This window comes from Artibeus jamaicensis, unplaced genomic scaffold (genome assembly GCF_021234435.1).
Source record: "Artibeus jamaicensis isolate MK-2021 breed Jamaican fruit bat unplaced genomic scaffold, CSHL_Jam_final contig_2259, whole genome shotgun sequence".
Lineage (NCBI taxonomy): Eukaryota > Metazoa > Chordata > Mammalia > Chiroptera > Phyllostomidae > Artibeus > Artibeus jamaicensis.
Window position 1 is genome coordinate 1,517,241 of NW_026521468.1, and position 13,584 is coordinate 1,530,824.

The 13,584-nt window shown below is 61.8% G+C and overlaps 2 protein-coding genes across 7 annotated transcripts; both read right to left on the reverse strand.

Annotated features, from left to right (window-relative positions):
- Positions 1–118: 118 nt before the first annotated feature.
- On the reverse strand, positions 119–9,116 carry PLEKHH3 (pleckstrin homology, MyTH4 and FERM domain containing H3). Of its 6 annotated transcripts, none has more exons than XM_037148985.2 (13): positions 7,920–8,484; positions 6,487–6,542; positions 6,046–6,125; positions 5,765–5,956; positions 5,522–5,679; positions 5,290–5,410; positions 4,209–4,515; positions 3,417–3,624; positions 3,079–3,206; positions 2,651–2,783; positions 1,992–2,450; positions 1,490–1,681; positions 119–999 (listed from the first exon to the last, which is right to left on the reverse strand). In XM_037148985.2, the coding sequence occupies exons 1-13, from the start codon at positions 8,313–8,315 to the stop codon at positions 823–825; spliced, it is 2,607 nt and encodes an 868-aa protein (XP_037004880.2). In that variant the 5' UTR covers positions 8,316–8,484; the 3' UTR covers positions 119–822. The 6 variants fall into 6 exon arrangements, 4 of the variants coding, with proteins under 4 accessions (XP_037004880.2, XP_037004871.2, XP_053516688.1 ...); XM_037148976.2 differs by having other exon boundaries at positions 132–999; positions 3,070–3,206; XM_053660713.1 differs by lacking the exon at positions 7,920–8,484 and adding an exon at positions 8,491–9,115 and having other exon boundaries at positions 135–999.
- Positions 9,117–11,100: 1,984 nt separating this feature from the next.
- CCR10 (C-C motif chemokine receptor 10) lies at positions 11,101–13,097 on the reverse strand. The gene is made up of 2 exons (XM_037148969.2): positions 13,074–13,097; positions 11,101–12,302 (listed from the first exon to the last, which is right to left on the reverse strand). The coding sequence occupies exons 1-2, from the start codon at positions 13,095–13,097 to the stop codon at positions 11,235–11,237; spliced, it is 1,092 nt and encodes a 363-aa protein (XP_037004864.1). The 3' UTR covers positions 11,101–11,234.
- Positions 13,098–13,584: the final 487 nt, after the last annotated feature.

Consider the following 13,584-nt stretch of genomic DNA (forward strand, 5'->3'; position numbering starts at 1 on the left):
ATGAGGTCTGACTACTGAAGGACCAGCATCCTGAGCAGGGCAGGAAAGCTGGGGCTCTGGAATCCCAGTGCCTAAGGGTATAGATCTTCAGAAATTCAACCCAATCCAATCCAACCTGATAAAGCAGAAACAGAACCCAGGAGCAGGGCTGAGCCGATCCTGACAAGCCCTTTATCCATGCCAGAGAAGTTTCTGGGTCTAATCCTGTCCCAGGCTTCTCTCCAATCCAGGCCCAAGGCAGTAGGCAGGCACACCAAAGATGGGCCCTACAAGCTAGACACACCAGCGTAGCAACTGGGTAGTGGTGGTCCTGATGACTCACTGGCCTCCGGCCTCAGGGACACCAGCAGGCCACCTCTCTTCCACTCAGTGGGGAAGAGAGGGTAAGTGATTGCAGCCTCCACAGCTGCCCTCTTTTCTACCCCACCCACCAGCCAGTGGCAGCACAATGGCCAGGAGGAGGTTAAATCCAGACAGTCAAGAAGGGTGGAGCCCTGTGGTGTCCAGACTCCCTTCAGCCCTGCTGAAAACTCGGAGTGTGGGCGTCCCAGGGGTGGAGCTCTGACCTATGGGGCTCCAACTTGTCCCACTGACAACGCTCCCACAGGAAGGGTTTGTGTAAATAAGAATTTTTTTTTTGCTTTCCTTCTACAAATAAATTAAGAAACAAACTAGAAAATTGTCTGCACCCATTGCAGCCCTTGGGTATGGGGTGTGCCCTGTCCCTGCAGGGCTAAAAGGGTCCATGGTTCCCTCCAATCTCAGAGCAGTCCAGGCCAGAGACGACGGAGAAGGGAGGGAGGTCGTGACCTCTTGGCAGGCTCATTTCTGCAGCTGCCCCAAACAGCCAGACTGTCCCTGGGGCTCGTCCAGGCCCCGGCGCTGGCTGGGAGAGGAGGTGTCTGGCAGGTCTTGGCAGGGAGGAGCAGCACTGCCGCAGGGCCTCTCCGGGGAGGGGTGAGCCAAGTAAGCATTCACCAGCTGCATGATCTCTTCCACCTAAGGGAGGGCAGAGGTCAGGATGCACCAGGGGCCACGGGGCTCTCCTATCTCACCCCCTACCCAGGCTCCCTACCAAGGCCTGACCTGAGCTGCCCCTACAACTGTTCCTTTCTCAACATCACTCCCTCACGATGTGCCGGTCACACTGCCTTATCTGTGCTTCCCCATAAGCGAAGTTTATTCTCATCTCAGGGCCCTGGCATTTGCAATTCCCTCTACCTGGCATGCTGTTCCCCCAGAGCTGCCCATGAGCAGTTTAAATATCACCTTCTTTGCCTGTACTTTCTCGACCATCCCACCTAATGCTGAGGCCACCTCCTGTCACACTGCACTTCCCATCGTAGCATTAAACTCCTGGAGCTCTTCCATCATCACTGTCCCATCACCAGTGCCTAGAGTGAGCTGCACCTGGCCCATGCTCAGTGCTTAATAAACGTTTCTTAACAGCCTTTTCCCTCCCTCCTTCCACACTCCTCTTTCCACTCACCTGGGGACTCTGCAGGAGGAGCTGGCTCTCTCCCACCCTCAGTGCCAGGGTGTGGGGGCCCATTAGCTGGCAGGCGGCCACATGACCGTAGCTGACACTGTGGATGGGCTCAGTCTCCCCAGGTCGGGAGAGGGACATCGCCTTGGCCCCCAGGCCCAGGAATAGCTTCTGTGGAGCACCCCCACCAGCCTCCTGGGGACAAACAGGCAGAGTCAGGGTGCAAAAGGGGGACACTGCAGCATCATTTTAGGCTGGAGGAGAGGGCTGAGAGCAGTCGTTTCCCAGTGCCCCCCCTACCCCCATGATCCACAGCGCATGTGTGGAGGGGGCGCTAGGGCTCCGGAACTGGGAGAACCCAAGGGCCGGTGACCCCTGGGGTCTGAGATGGGCTGCTGAGGTGCATGTAGGGAACGAGTTGACTCCCTTAGTGGGGGCCTCTGGCTCTGGGGCAAAGGTGTAGGGATTGGGCCACCAGAGTCCCCTTCGCCCTTTTCCCCCTCACCGTGCTCAGCTCCAGTACTTCATACCGAGCAGCGCCGAACCCTGGACACTGCGCCGCCAGAGTCAGGTAGGCAGCCATGGCCTCAGCTCGGCCCATGCCCCGTAGCCGCTTCCAGCCGCCCAGCACAGCAGCCGCCATACCGGCGCCACCACCTCCCTCCCGGGCCGTGAGGCCCGCCGCGCTGCCCGCCCCGCCGCGCTGGACCCGCTCCGCTGGCCTCTTGGCCAGGCCCGCGCTCCAGAATGCCCTGGCCAGCAGGGCGGCGGACGGGGGAGGCCTGGAGATCGGGCGGGGAGGGTCTTCACGCGGCGGGGCGGGAGGCGGCAGCAAGCGGTCCAGGCGCGGCAGGGGCGCCCGCGGGGAGAAGTCTCGGTGCAGGCTCTGCAGGCGCAACGCCGCCAGGGCGCGCAGCGTGTCGTCGGGCGGGGGAGGACGGCCGCGCAGCAGCAGAGCGTGAGCCTGCGGGAGAGGCGCCGGAGTCAGCGAGGCAGCGGCGGCTGTGCGGCCGTGAAAACACCTCGGGGCGAGGCGTCTTAAGTCCGGTTTCGAGTAAAGCCTCCCACGGGGTTGCCACAGCGCCGAAATACGATGGCCCGGCGAGGGAATTCTGGCTCGGGAGGCTTTTGGGTGTGTGGGGCGTGAATGCTAGAGATCCTCACCTGCTCGAAGAGGAAAGGCAGCTCGTGACCGTCTGGGGACAGCCCCTCGGGGCGCAGGGGTCCGTGAAGGCGCAGGCACAGTCTCCAACCGGGGTCGGGCGAGTCCTCCGGGCCAGCTTCCTCCGCCGCCAATCTGCATTCGAGAACCCAGTGCTAAGCGACTCGGGGGCAGCCCCCATCCCCCCGCCCCGGCTGGGGCGGAAAGGGGCCAGGTGTTGGGGGCGGGGCCAGGGCTCTGGGGACCCCCGGGATGGGCCTGGAAGCTGGACAGCAAACCACTGGTGGGCGGGAGTCCGTCTCGGAACCAGCTACGACACCGCTCGGGGCAAGTGGCAAGCGCTCATAAATGTTTGCTTAGGGGCTGACCGAAGCTGAGGAAGATGGGCTACTGGACAGCAGGGCTGGGGATGGACATTTACTTCTCAAACCTGGTGAGCACGTCGGCCACGAGAGTCCCCCCAGCCAGGGCTCGCTCCTGGGCCCCTTGCTGCTCGTACAGCGCGAAAGCGTTGCGGCTTCGAGCCAAGCCCAGCCGCCCCACCAGCTCCCGAGCAACCTGGAGGGGGAACGACGGTGCGGGGCGAGTCAGGACTTCCGGAGGGGCTGACCCAACCGCAGGGGTCTTTCAGCTCCCCTAGTCCTGCCACACACACCCGTCACCCAAGTGACGACTCTCAGGCCCGGGTGAACCTCGGGTCTGCGTACCAGGGGAGCCGGGCATGGGAAGGACAGGGGTACAATGTCAGGGGTCTTTCTCTGGCCCTACCTCCGCCGCTGTGGTGTGGGAGTCTATGGCCACGGGGCAGGCACCAGCCCCCGGACAGTGCACGGTACACCACAGCTCTTGCCGTCGGCTCAGCGCGGAAATCTCTGCCAGCGAGGGCACGAGCTCTCGGCCGCGCGTCCGGCCCAGCGCTCTGCGGATGAAGCGCGCGTACTCCGCCAGTTCCGAATCCGGGAGCGCCCGCTCGGTCCTGGGTTAGGGCGAACCCGCAGATCAGTGCCCGGAGGGCCTTCCCCCTCCCCCTGCCTCTCACATTCTTACTTCCTAGTTTAATTCATCTCGTCCACTCCCTCCCCTCCAACTTTACGCCAGAGACACGCTCTTCCGAATCGACCTCTGGAGCTCTGCACGGAGGTGAATTACTTCCTAACGCTCCTGGCAGCTCTCTCCGATCTGCCCCTCCTAATCCCCAAAGTCTCCAAGGTCCTCCTCCTTCGAGCTGAAATCCAAAATCTAGCCGCCTGCCGCTTTCCAACCTAAAAGCCCTGATGCTGGACTGCATCGGCCTCGGGGAGAAGCACCCTTTTGATTATTCCTCTGCTCCAAGGGGGCGCCTTTTTACAACTCCTCCGCGGGCAAGTGAGACATGATCCTGTAATTCCTACAATGGCGTTGTACATATTAGCAGGGGCCCTGACCTTGGGCAAGTCCCTCTCCTTCTCCGGGTCTCAGTTCTCCATTTGCCAACCCCTTTCCAAAGGCCCGTCATTCTCTCCCAGCCCCATAGCTCCCTCGGTGGTGTGCCAAGGCCTTGCCCCGCCCCAGCCCTCTCACCTCTCCAGATGTCCCAGGAGGTGACCTCGTACAGCTCCCCCAGGCCGGAAGGTGCAGCTCATGCAGGTGAGGAGCTGCCAGTACCGGAGGGCTGCGGGGTCTTGGGTATCGGGGAACCCGGGGGGCCCCGCGGGGCCCGAGGTCTGCTTAGCCAGCTGCAGGAAGAGTTCGTCACGAAGTGCAGGCAGGTCCCGGCAGGTCTGAAGTACACCCTGCATCAGGGGCCCGGGGCGCCGCGCCCCCTCCAGGGCCTGTAGCGCCAGGAACAGCCGTACCGCCTCCTCTCGCAAGGGTGCGTAGCCAGGACCTGCGGGAGGGTGGGGGCGGAGGGACGGTTTGGAGAGGGGACACGGAGCTGGGCCCTGGGAGGAAGGCACGAACCAGGGGAGGTCAGAGGGAGTATAAGGGACAGGGGGAGGCCAGGAGGGGAGAGTACGAACGACAGGAAGAGTGAAGGGAAAGCAGTGGACCCCACAAGGCCAAAATCTCAACCCCTGCCTCCCAGGACCCCCCCCACCCCACCCCGCCCATCTGCTAAAGCTGCACTTCTAGTCACTAAGGTAGAGGGACAAGACTGAAGGACAGAAGTTCAAACCCAGACTCTGTAACTGGGGACAGAGAGCCGTCACTACAGGTCAGAACACAGGCTGGACTTGGAGTCAGAAAACCTGGGTTCTTCTGCCAGTCCCCCTGAATCCTTTAGCTGGAGGACTGGGCCAGTCCCCAGACCCACTTGGGAAGAAATACAGCTGGATGAGGCCAGCACGTGATCCCAACCACGGTGGCTTTCCCACCACTCATAAAGTTAGTACGGCATGGTCTTAAGAGTATAATGAAAAAATAGAAGACAGGGTAAAAACTCATGGAGGACACAGTAGTCAGAAAAGAAGGTCATGGGAACTGTGTGTGTGTGTGTGTGTGTGTTGGTTCTTTATCCCACCACCCCTGGTAGCAGTCTGGTCAGCTTCTGGTTTCAGATTCACCCTTTAAAAAGTGAGGGGCTGGGTAGGTGCCCCGAGGACTGCTAGGTCTCTCGGGGTAAGGCATTCAGGTCCCCCAATCAAAGGCTCCAGTCACTCACCTGGGGCGCTGACGCCATACGGCAGGGGCAGGAGCGGGGCGTACAAGGCTCCACTGGTGTGCCTCAGAATTGGGTTTCGTCGGTAAATGAGGGCCACGGCCTCCGGGTCCCCGCAACTCTCCTGGAGGCCAGGGCAAGAGTCAGGGTGATGGAGAAGGGGGCCCCCCACGAATGCAGAAAGCTGCGGGGCCCACAGCCCTCCTCTTCCTCCACGGAGTCCCCTCTCCAGTACCTGAATGTCCCTGAGCAGCAGCTGGGTGGGGGTCTCCAGCGGCGCCTTGGAGGCGATCACTTTGCGCAGGGCCACCCCCCAGCGCTCTGCTTCGGCCTGGCGCGGGGAGCAGAGCCTCACACTGTGCTTCCGGCCAGACACGGTTACCGACCACAGACCTGGCGGGAAGAAAGGCCGACAGGGCAATCAGAGCCGGCTGGGGCTACTGCCCAAGGAGGTAAGGGAGTCCCCACAAGGTCTCACCGGTCTCCTTGGGCCTGCGCTCCGGGCCGGTCACAGAGCACAAGCTGGTGAGAACCAGGCTCCCCAGGCGCCGCGCCCCCTTCCCGCTGCTGCTGAACTGGTCCAGGGAGTCCCGGCTGAGCACGAACCAGGCCCGGCGGGGGGGCAACCAGGGCCGTGCCCCTCGATCGCGGGTCTCACGGTACAGCCAACCTGGCGAGAAAGGATCACCAGGCAAAGACATTATTCCCTGAAGGCTTGGGACTGGGGGGACATCCAAAGTGCGTAAGATGGGTCCTCACCTTTCACGACGACATCTGAGTCCTCCTCCAGCAGCCCTTTCTCCGGGATGAGGCTCCGGGTCTCCTCCCAGCTCTGCAGCCTGGGCCAGAGGGGAGGAAGCGTTGGGCGAGACCGAGGGTCCTGCACCCCGCCTCCAGGGGGCTCCTCAACAGGGGTTCCCCAGACTGCGAGGGGTGCCTGCTCCTAGGCTAGGCACCCTTCCCCCAGGCTGTGGGAACCGCTGGGCCGGTCTGACCTCGCACCAAAAATAGCCCGGACCCCCCCCTCTTCCTCGGGGGCCCCCCCAGCCGGACCGCCCCCTCGGGACCCTAGCCAAACCACAGCGTCCGGCAGTAAGGACTCTCCCTTATTGCACAATCGCAAGAGGGAAGGCGGCAAGGATGGGGGGTCCTGGAACAGGCTGGGGTCTCCAGACCATGGGACGCAGAGGAGGAGCTCACCTGTCTGAGATAGGCCCACCCCTCACAGGCTGAGTCAGCGTCACATCCAGCGGGCCCTGGGGACACAGGTTCAGGGTCAGAGAGCCCTCCTCAGGGATGCCCGCGGCCTCTGCCCTCAGGTCAGCGCTGCTCAGGGGATTGAGGAATCAGTAGTGGGGTGGTGAAGGTGACGGAGTAAGCTGAAACCCTGGGCTGGCCCCTCCCATCAGTCTCTACGGAAATGCCAGAGCTAAGAAGCCTGGTCTGTTACCTTTCATCACCCTTCGAAGATGCAGTAAGGGGTTCAGGAGGGTGGAAGGAGCCCTGGGCAAGGAGTCAGGAGGCCCGGGCTCTAGTACCAGCTCCAGCACTACCTCCCCAGGGAAGCAGAAGAGGAACTTTGTAAGTCCTCTTCAGTCTTTGGGCCTTAGCATCCTGATCTTCGAAAAGGGAGAGGTGGATGAAGTCCCTTCGAGTCTGGCAGGTTGAAAGTAGCCCCCCCCCTTTATTTTCCCTTCTTTGCCTGATAGGCAGGCAGAAGGTGGGCACAGAGATGAATGAAAGGGAGAGGGATCCCTTTGGTACAGGCTTTCTCCAAGAGCTTCGCCCCCCACAGACACCCCTGCGTCTCATTGTCAACAGAGACCCTGCGCCTTTGCTGGGGCTCCGGAAGGGCTGGCCCGGCAGAGGAATGGCACACGCTCTCACGGGGAGATGCCGAAGGGGGGTTTGCCCCTCCCCCTTTGCCCTGGAACTTCAGCTGTGCACTGGGGTCTGAGAAAGGCCGCAGACCCGTCCAGGAGCCAGGTCAGGCAGGAACTGTGCCATCGTCCCATTTGGGGCAGACTGCTGAAGCCAGCAGGGGGAGGTGGGGGAAGGGGGGCCAGGGACACCTGTCCCCAAGCTCCCGGGAGGGGGGTGGAGGTGGAGCACGAGGGAGGCAGTGGCGCGGTTCACAGAGCTGACCCTGCGCAGCCTGGAAGCCCGAGGACGCCTGCGTCCTGTGCATTCCGGAGGCGAAGACCCACCTGTTTTCTAGAGGATCTGAAAGGGGTTCCTGGCCACGCCGCCGCGGAGGGCAGGTGCTGACCACTCTTAGACCAACTCCCCTAATCGCAGTCCCCTGCTTCCCTCCCTGCCCCCCCCCCTCTATATTTATCCGCCCTCCGCCTCCGCCAGGTGCTGGCGCCGGCCCCGGCGGCACAGCCCGCCCTACCCGGGCAACGAGCCACCAGGCCTGCTGGGGACCCCTGAGCGGGGGATGGGAGCCTGACCCAGGTCACAAACCTGGGGAATCTGGCTGCCCTATCTGCCCCAGAATCAGAGAGGGGACCTCGGGGGATGGAGGTCTCCCACACCAATGGTGCCTCAGTTTCTCCAGGAGGAGATTCGACAAAACCGGGGAGACAGTATGATCCCGCATCATCCCCTCCGGGATTTCCCAGGAGGCTCACCAGGAAGGGCCGAGAGCTCTGTCCTGAGGGTAACGACGAGGAGTCCTCCAAGAGTTGTGGCTCCCAAAGCCCTCTCCATGGGGTCCCCGCCACGGACCCCAATGTGAGGATGCCTTCTCCCCCTTGCCCAGGTCCCTGAGGCGGGAACTCCCGCATCTGGCCCCAGCGCTCAGCGCTCACGACCTGGGAATGGAGCGGACCCAGGCGTCCGAGCCGCCCAGCCGGCCTCACCACATTCCTCGGCTCTGGCGGAGGCGGAAGGAGATGGGATGGGACGCGGGCCCGGCGGGGAAGGGTGAGGCAGGGCCAGGTTGGGCCACGCGTGACGCCTCCCTGCCTCCGGGCCCCCAGCAGGTGGACAGCGCCCAGCGTGCGGCGCGAGGCCCCCAGGCACATCCAAGTAGGGCTGCTTCTTGAGCTCCCGGGGGCTTCTGGCCCCAGGCAAAAACCTCTCCCAGGTCCCCAGCTTGCCAAGAGCTCGGCGTTTGGCTGGAGTCTGGAGCGGGATCAGGCGTGACGGTCGGTGGTGGTGAGAGGGACTGAGACAAGGCTCCAAACCCCGGGGACTTACCCTCCCGCCGCCCGCTGGACTCGGGGTCCGTAGCTCAAAGGTCTCCTCGTCCTCGTCCTCGTCCCCGTCCCCGCTAAGTTCGCCGTCCCCGTAGTCCCGGTGCAGAAGAGTAAAGCCTCGACGGCAGCAGAGGAGCCACCACAATCCCCCGGGGAGAGGCATCCGGACGAGCAGCCGGGGGATGGGGGCTTGGGCAGCCGGGGCCAAGCTGCAGGGGGTCGGAGAAGCTGGCGAGGCTCCTACTCAGTCGGGGGAAATACGGGGCGGGTGGAGGGGAAGGGAGAAGGGGACTGGGAGGAGGCAGTGTCTGCAGCCGGGGTGCAGGGGTTGGTCGCTAGAGCCTGCGGGGGCTCAGTGTCTGGGCCCCCGAAGGGGGAGGGGGAAAATCGTCCAGGGCCCAGGGGGGAGGAGGGAGCAATGTCCGGAGCTGGGAAGTAGTGTCCGTTGTAGTGTCCAGCCCTGTGTGGGGCAGTGTCCAAGGTGGGCAGCTGTCCAAGCTTCAGGGAGGGTCGTGTCCGGTAGAACGTCCGGTGGCCGGGGCCCGGGCCCAGAGCGCGCTCTGCGCTCCCTGCAGCCCCGGGACTGGCGCGCAAGGGGCGCGAGCACCGCGCCGGGACCCCGCCTCCCAAATCCCCTCCCCTCTGGCCCCTCCCTTCTCTCTCCCCTCCCTTCTTTTGGGCAGGGTCCAATTTTCGTCACAGCCTCCTCTGCCCAATCCCTGTGCCTGGCGCCGGGCGCGGCCACCAATCAAGCTACTGGAACGGCGGCGGGTGGCGTCATGTGCCTCTGGCTTGGTGACAGCGAGGAGGAGCCAGGGAATGGGGAGGGAGGGAGCGGTGCGCTGTTAGTCACGCCCCCGTCTCTGAGGTCGGACGCGGAGTGCTAATGACGTCACGGAAGCCCGCCTTCAAGCTCTGGTTTTAACTCTTGGCGCACCAACCTACAGATTAAAAACCCTTTTGAAAAAAGAGGCTTTGGAGGACGAAGAGCAGAGGGCATAGAGGCAGGCCCCGATTGCTGTCCTCTGAACCCCTGCGTAAGGTCCCAGCGCCCCTGAGACTACCTGCGCCAGGCACAGCCCCGGAGGTGGCTCTCCGCCGGGGATGAAGTCCAAGTCCTCGGCATGAGTCACCTCCTTTTCGAAGTGAAGAAACCTAATTTAGAGCGTACAGCTCACTAAACTCCAGTAGGGAGAGTGACTTGGGGTTCCAGGCAATTCTGCTGTCCTCGGATAGAGTGCAGGCCTCTCAGGGGGGACCTCCTGCGGTTCTGTGCAGAAAGGGGTTAACCCGGGGCGGGGCCGGAGACAGGGCGGGGGACCCGGGCCACAGCGGGCGCGCGCGTGCGTTGCTGACTCAGCGACGATTTCCTCGGTCGGTCGGTGGAGGGTTCCAGGTTGACCCCCAGTGGTCCGTGCGTGGGGCACTTTGAGGATCGGTGCCATCTGCGTGCATTCCGATTCCGAAGTTCACGGTCGCTGGATGCCGCGTTTCCATCTCAGCCGCCAGAGGCTCTGGGACGAAAGGCTCGTCCGAGCTGAGCTGGGCAGGACAGGGCGGGGACATCAAGCCAGCGCCTCCCTGGAGACCTCCCCGCCACGCCACGCCCTTCTTGCCCCAGGTCCCCAGACTGCTGGCTGGAGTGGCCGGACAGCTTTGCTGACCGGATGTTAAACTGCGAGAGTTGTCGCACGTGGACACCATCCTGCCTGTCGTGATTGTGTGAAACAAAGACCAGGAGTCAATGCGACCCTCTCTACAGACCATCCTGCCCTGGCCCAGGCCCCAGATGAGAGTGGCCTGCACCACGGTTTCCTGGGCGTGGAGACACCACAGCGATACACTCGCTTCCCTGTCTGGATCCCAGGCCCTTGTTGCAGGGAAGTTCTTCCCAAAGTCTAACCTCTCTCTTTCCGGCAGGCTCGGTGCGTTTCCTTGGACCCCTTCCCGGGGAAGACTGAGAGCAGCAGTCACCTCCACCCCCACCACGCTCATGATAATGACTCTTTGGAAATTTGCACATTGGAAATCTCTCCTTGGTGTCTCTCCAAGGTGAAAAAACTCCGACTCAACTTTTTATTTATTTTTTCTTTTCCACCACAGAACCTTAGCAGAGACTATAAAATGGTAATCTAATCCAAAAGCCCACTCAAAACGGGAATCACCTGCCTCGTCCCGGTCCCCCGCACCGCACACAGGCACACACAGTCCCGACAGACTCAGCCTGAACATTCCATTGGCGACGAACGCGGTACTTACTAAGGCAGCCATTACTGGATAGCACTCCGGTTGTTAGAAAGCTCTTCCTTAGCTATTTCAAGAGGAACCCCCGCCCCTCCTCTCTTGCCAGCTTTCCCACCTCTCCCCTGTCGGCAGAGAGCAGTGAAGGGGGGGCGGGGGTGTCCAGTGCCTGGGGCTTTAGCAGGCTCGGCAGCCCCCCACCCCCACTCAGGCTCTCATCACCTTCCACTCAGAGCCCAGCGCTCTGGAGGTGGAGGTGTGGGGGCGGGGTGGAGGGGAAACCCATGGCTCTGCCCGGCTACAAATCACTTCCAAGTCAGTGGCTCAAAAATAGTAACAGTTGTTGGGCTGTATCTCATTTCCATGTTATCAATTTAATGTGGCAAAGTACATAAGCAATTCGTGTAGGTCTCTACCTCTTTTTCAGCGTACCTCCACCTACTCCCCCTTCCCACTGCCTTCCCAGATTCATTTCCTCGGCTTGCACCCTCTTGCTTCGTGGCCTTAGTTGTCCCACAAGGAAACACTGTGGGTCTCAGTGGGAGCCGAGCAGGAAGAAAGGCGGGGCCGACGGGGCCAGCAGCCGCGGGGATGAGGCACTGAACTGCAGCTCCCAACGCGGAGCAGCCTCCGCAGGTCCTGGCGGAAGCGCAGGCCCAGAAAAGCGTAGAGCACGGGGTTGAGGCCGCAGCGGGCGAGAGCCAAGCCCCCGGTCACCAGCAGTGCCAGATCCTTGCGCTTACTGGCGGGGCAACTCCGCTCCCGCGCGGCCAGTAGGTCCACTGTATCCAATAGCAGGGCGAGACTGTAAGGAAGCTGCAGCACCACGAAGGCCACCACCAGGGCCACCACGACGAGCAGCGCGCGCCGCCGCTCTGGCCCCCTGGCGGCCAGCAGCGTGCGGCCCAGGAGCGCATAGCAGGCCGCCATGACCCCCAGCGGCAGCGCGAAGCCTACGACCACCTGGGCCACCGCACTCGCCCCTTTCACCGTCTGAGTGAGGCCTTCCGGGAAGATGAGACGGCAGCGCCGTTGGCCTTCCCGCTGCCCGTCCTGGCTGAAAAAGAGAGCAGGCGATGCCAGGAGCAGCGACAGCAGCCACACGATGGCTGAGACCAGGTGTGCTCGGCCTGGCCCGGAGGGCCTAGGTCCAGCTGGGAGGGCTCGCGTAATGGCCACATAGCGGTCAGCGCTAATACAGGCCAGAAAGAGGAAGCCTGCGTGGAAGGAGGCCGAGTGGAGGCCGGAGATGGCACGGCAGGTGACACTTCCCAGACTCCAGCCCTGCAGAACCCCGGCTGCAGCAAAGGGAAGGGTCAGGACCAGCAGAAGGTCGGCCAGGGCCAGCTGGAACAGGTGGGCGGAGGTGGGCGAGCGGGTAGCACGTCGGGCTGCCAGGTGGGTGGCTAGGACCAGGCCATTGCCCGCCAGACCCAGGGCAGCCACCGTCAGGGAGACACTGGATTGGAAAGCTCGACTGAAGGCCTGGACATCCGCCTTGTGGCAAACCTCTGGAAATGGCCCAGGCGAGTATGTGTCTTCACTGTACCCGGAATAGGGGCCCGGGGAGACCTGGGGAGGGCAAAATGAGAGGAGAGACTTTATGAATCCTTCTCTCCCCACTCACTTGCCCCTCCCACCACCCCTTCTAAGGGCCGAGAAGGTACAAATGTTTCCAAACTCCCTAGCACACCCGCAACAGGCCTTGGCTTCCCTTGCACCCCTTCTGCCTCTGCATCCGGCTTTCTGGGTGACCTTGAGGAAGCCACTTGCCCTTTCTGGATCTCAGTTGCGCGATACGTAATGTAGAAGTTAGAAATCCTGACCAGCCCACCCGGCAGGGCTGTTCGAAATAAGGATTGTTTGAAATAGGAAGATAATGGATGTGAAGCATCTGTGCTTTTCATAGGCCAAGGGTTTGTATTGTTAATAAGTCTTGGAGCTTCCGTTCTGCTTGCAGCGCCCTCTCCTGGAAGAACGTACACGTGCAGGCTTTGCCTCAGCCTGGTGGCCTGGTCCCCTCCCCACCTGCCACGTCTACCTCCAGTACAGGTACACTGTACTGCTCCTGATGAGCGGGTCTCAAGAGTTGGGGCTCAGGTTTTTTTTTTTAGCACCTGAGACCTCTACTTTGTGCTCACCCTTCCCTTCAGCTCCAGCCCCATCCCCCAACCCCACCCTCACATTCACCAGCCCCATTTTTCTGGAGGCTCCTGACCCCAAATGGCTCCAGGCGTCCTGGATAGATCATAACGCTGCAGAGGCCTGTTGCCCGGTGTGGGACCCCGCCCTGTCCCTTTCCCTCCCTGTCTGCAATCCTTCCCTCCCTGGCCCCAGGCCCACCTGTTCTGCGGGCTCAGTCTCCATCTCTGGCCACACAGGTTTCTGAGGTGTAGCCACTGGGGACAGAAGTTAAACTAGTGGGACAGGAAGGAAGGGGCGGGGAGAGGGCCCAAGAGGGCGGTGGGTATTAGGGTCTGCGGGCCCTCTCTACCTAACTTTACCATTCCACCCCCTAAAAACAATCTATTTCAGTACAAAAAGAATGGCTTTTTGGAATATCCTTCTTTGCTAGCTACCTGTGTGATCGTAAGTTTTTCTGTTTTTGTTTTGTTTTGTTTTTTACTTCTCTGAGCCTCGGGATTTTCATCTGCAAAGTGGAGTAAAAGGTAAAAATGCTGAATTCACAGGGTTATGAGGATGCCTACCAAGGGTGCTTGGAACATACTCGTAATTTGCCTTTGGAAAATGTTAGAATGTTTTACTTATTCTTCTCCCCATCCACAGGCAACTCGCCCCCCCCCCGCCACGCCTCGGATTCTCCACGCCCTCCCTTCCCCCCCCCTCCCCTGCG

Coding starts and splice junctions, on each gene's coding strand:
- PLEKHH3 (XM_037148976.2), bottom strand. CDS start 8,315: ATGTGCCTGGGGGCCTCGCGCCGCACGCTGGGCGCTGTCCACCTGCTG. Junction 5,411..5,521: donor TGCTGCTCAGGGACATTCAG/GTACTGGAGAGG, acceptor CCTGGCCTCCAG/GAGAGTTGCGGGGACCCGGA. Junction 1,682..1,991: donor AAGTACTGGAGCTGAGCACG/GTGAGGGGGAAA, acceptor GTTTGTCCCCAG/GAGGCTGGTGGGGGTGCTCC.
- CCR10 (XM_037148969.2), bottom strand. CDS start 13,097: ATGGAGACTGAGCCCGCAGAACAG. Junction 12,303..13,073: donor AGACTGAGCCCGCAGAACAG/GTGGGCCTGGGG, acceptor TGCCCTCCCCAG/GTCTCCCCGGGCCCCTATTC.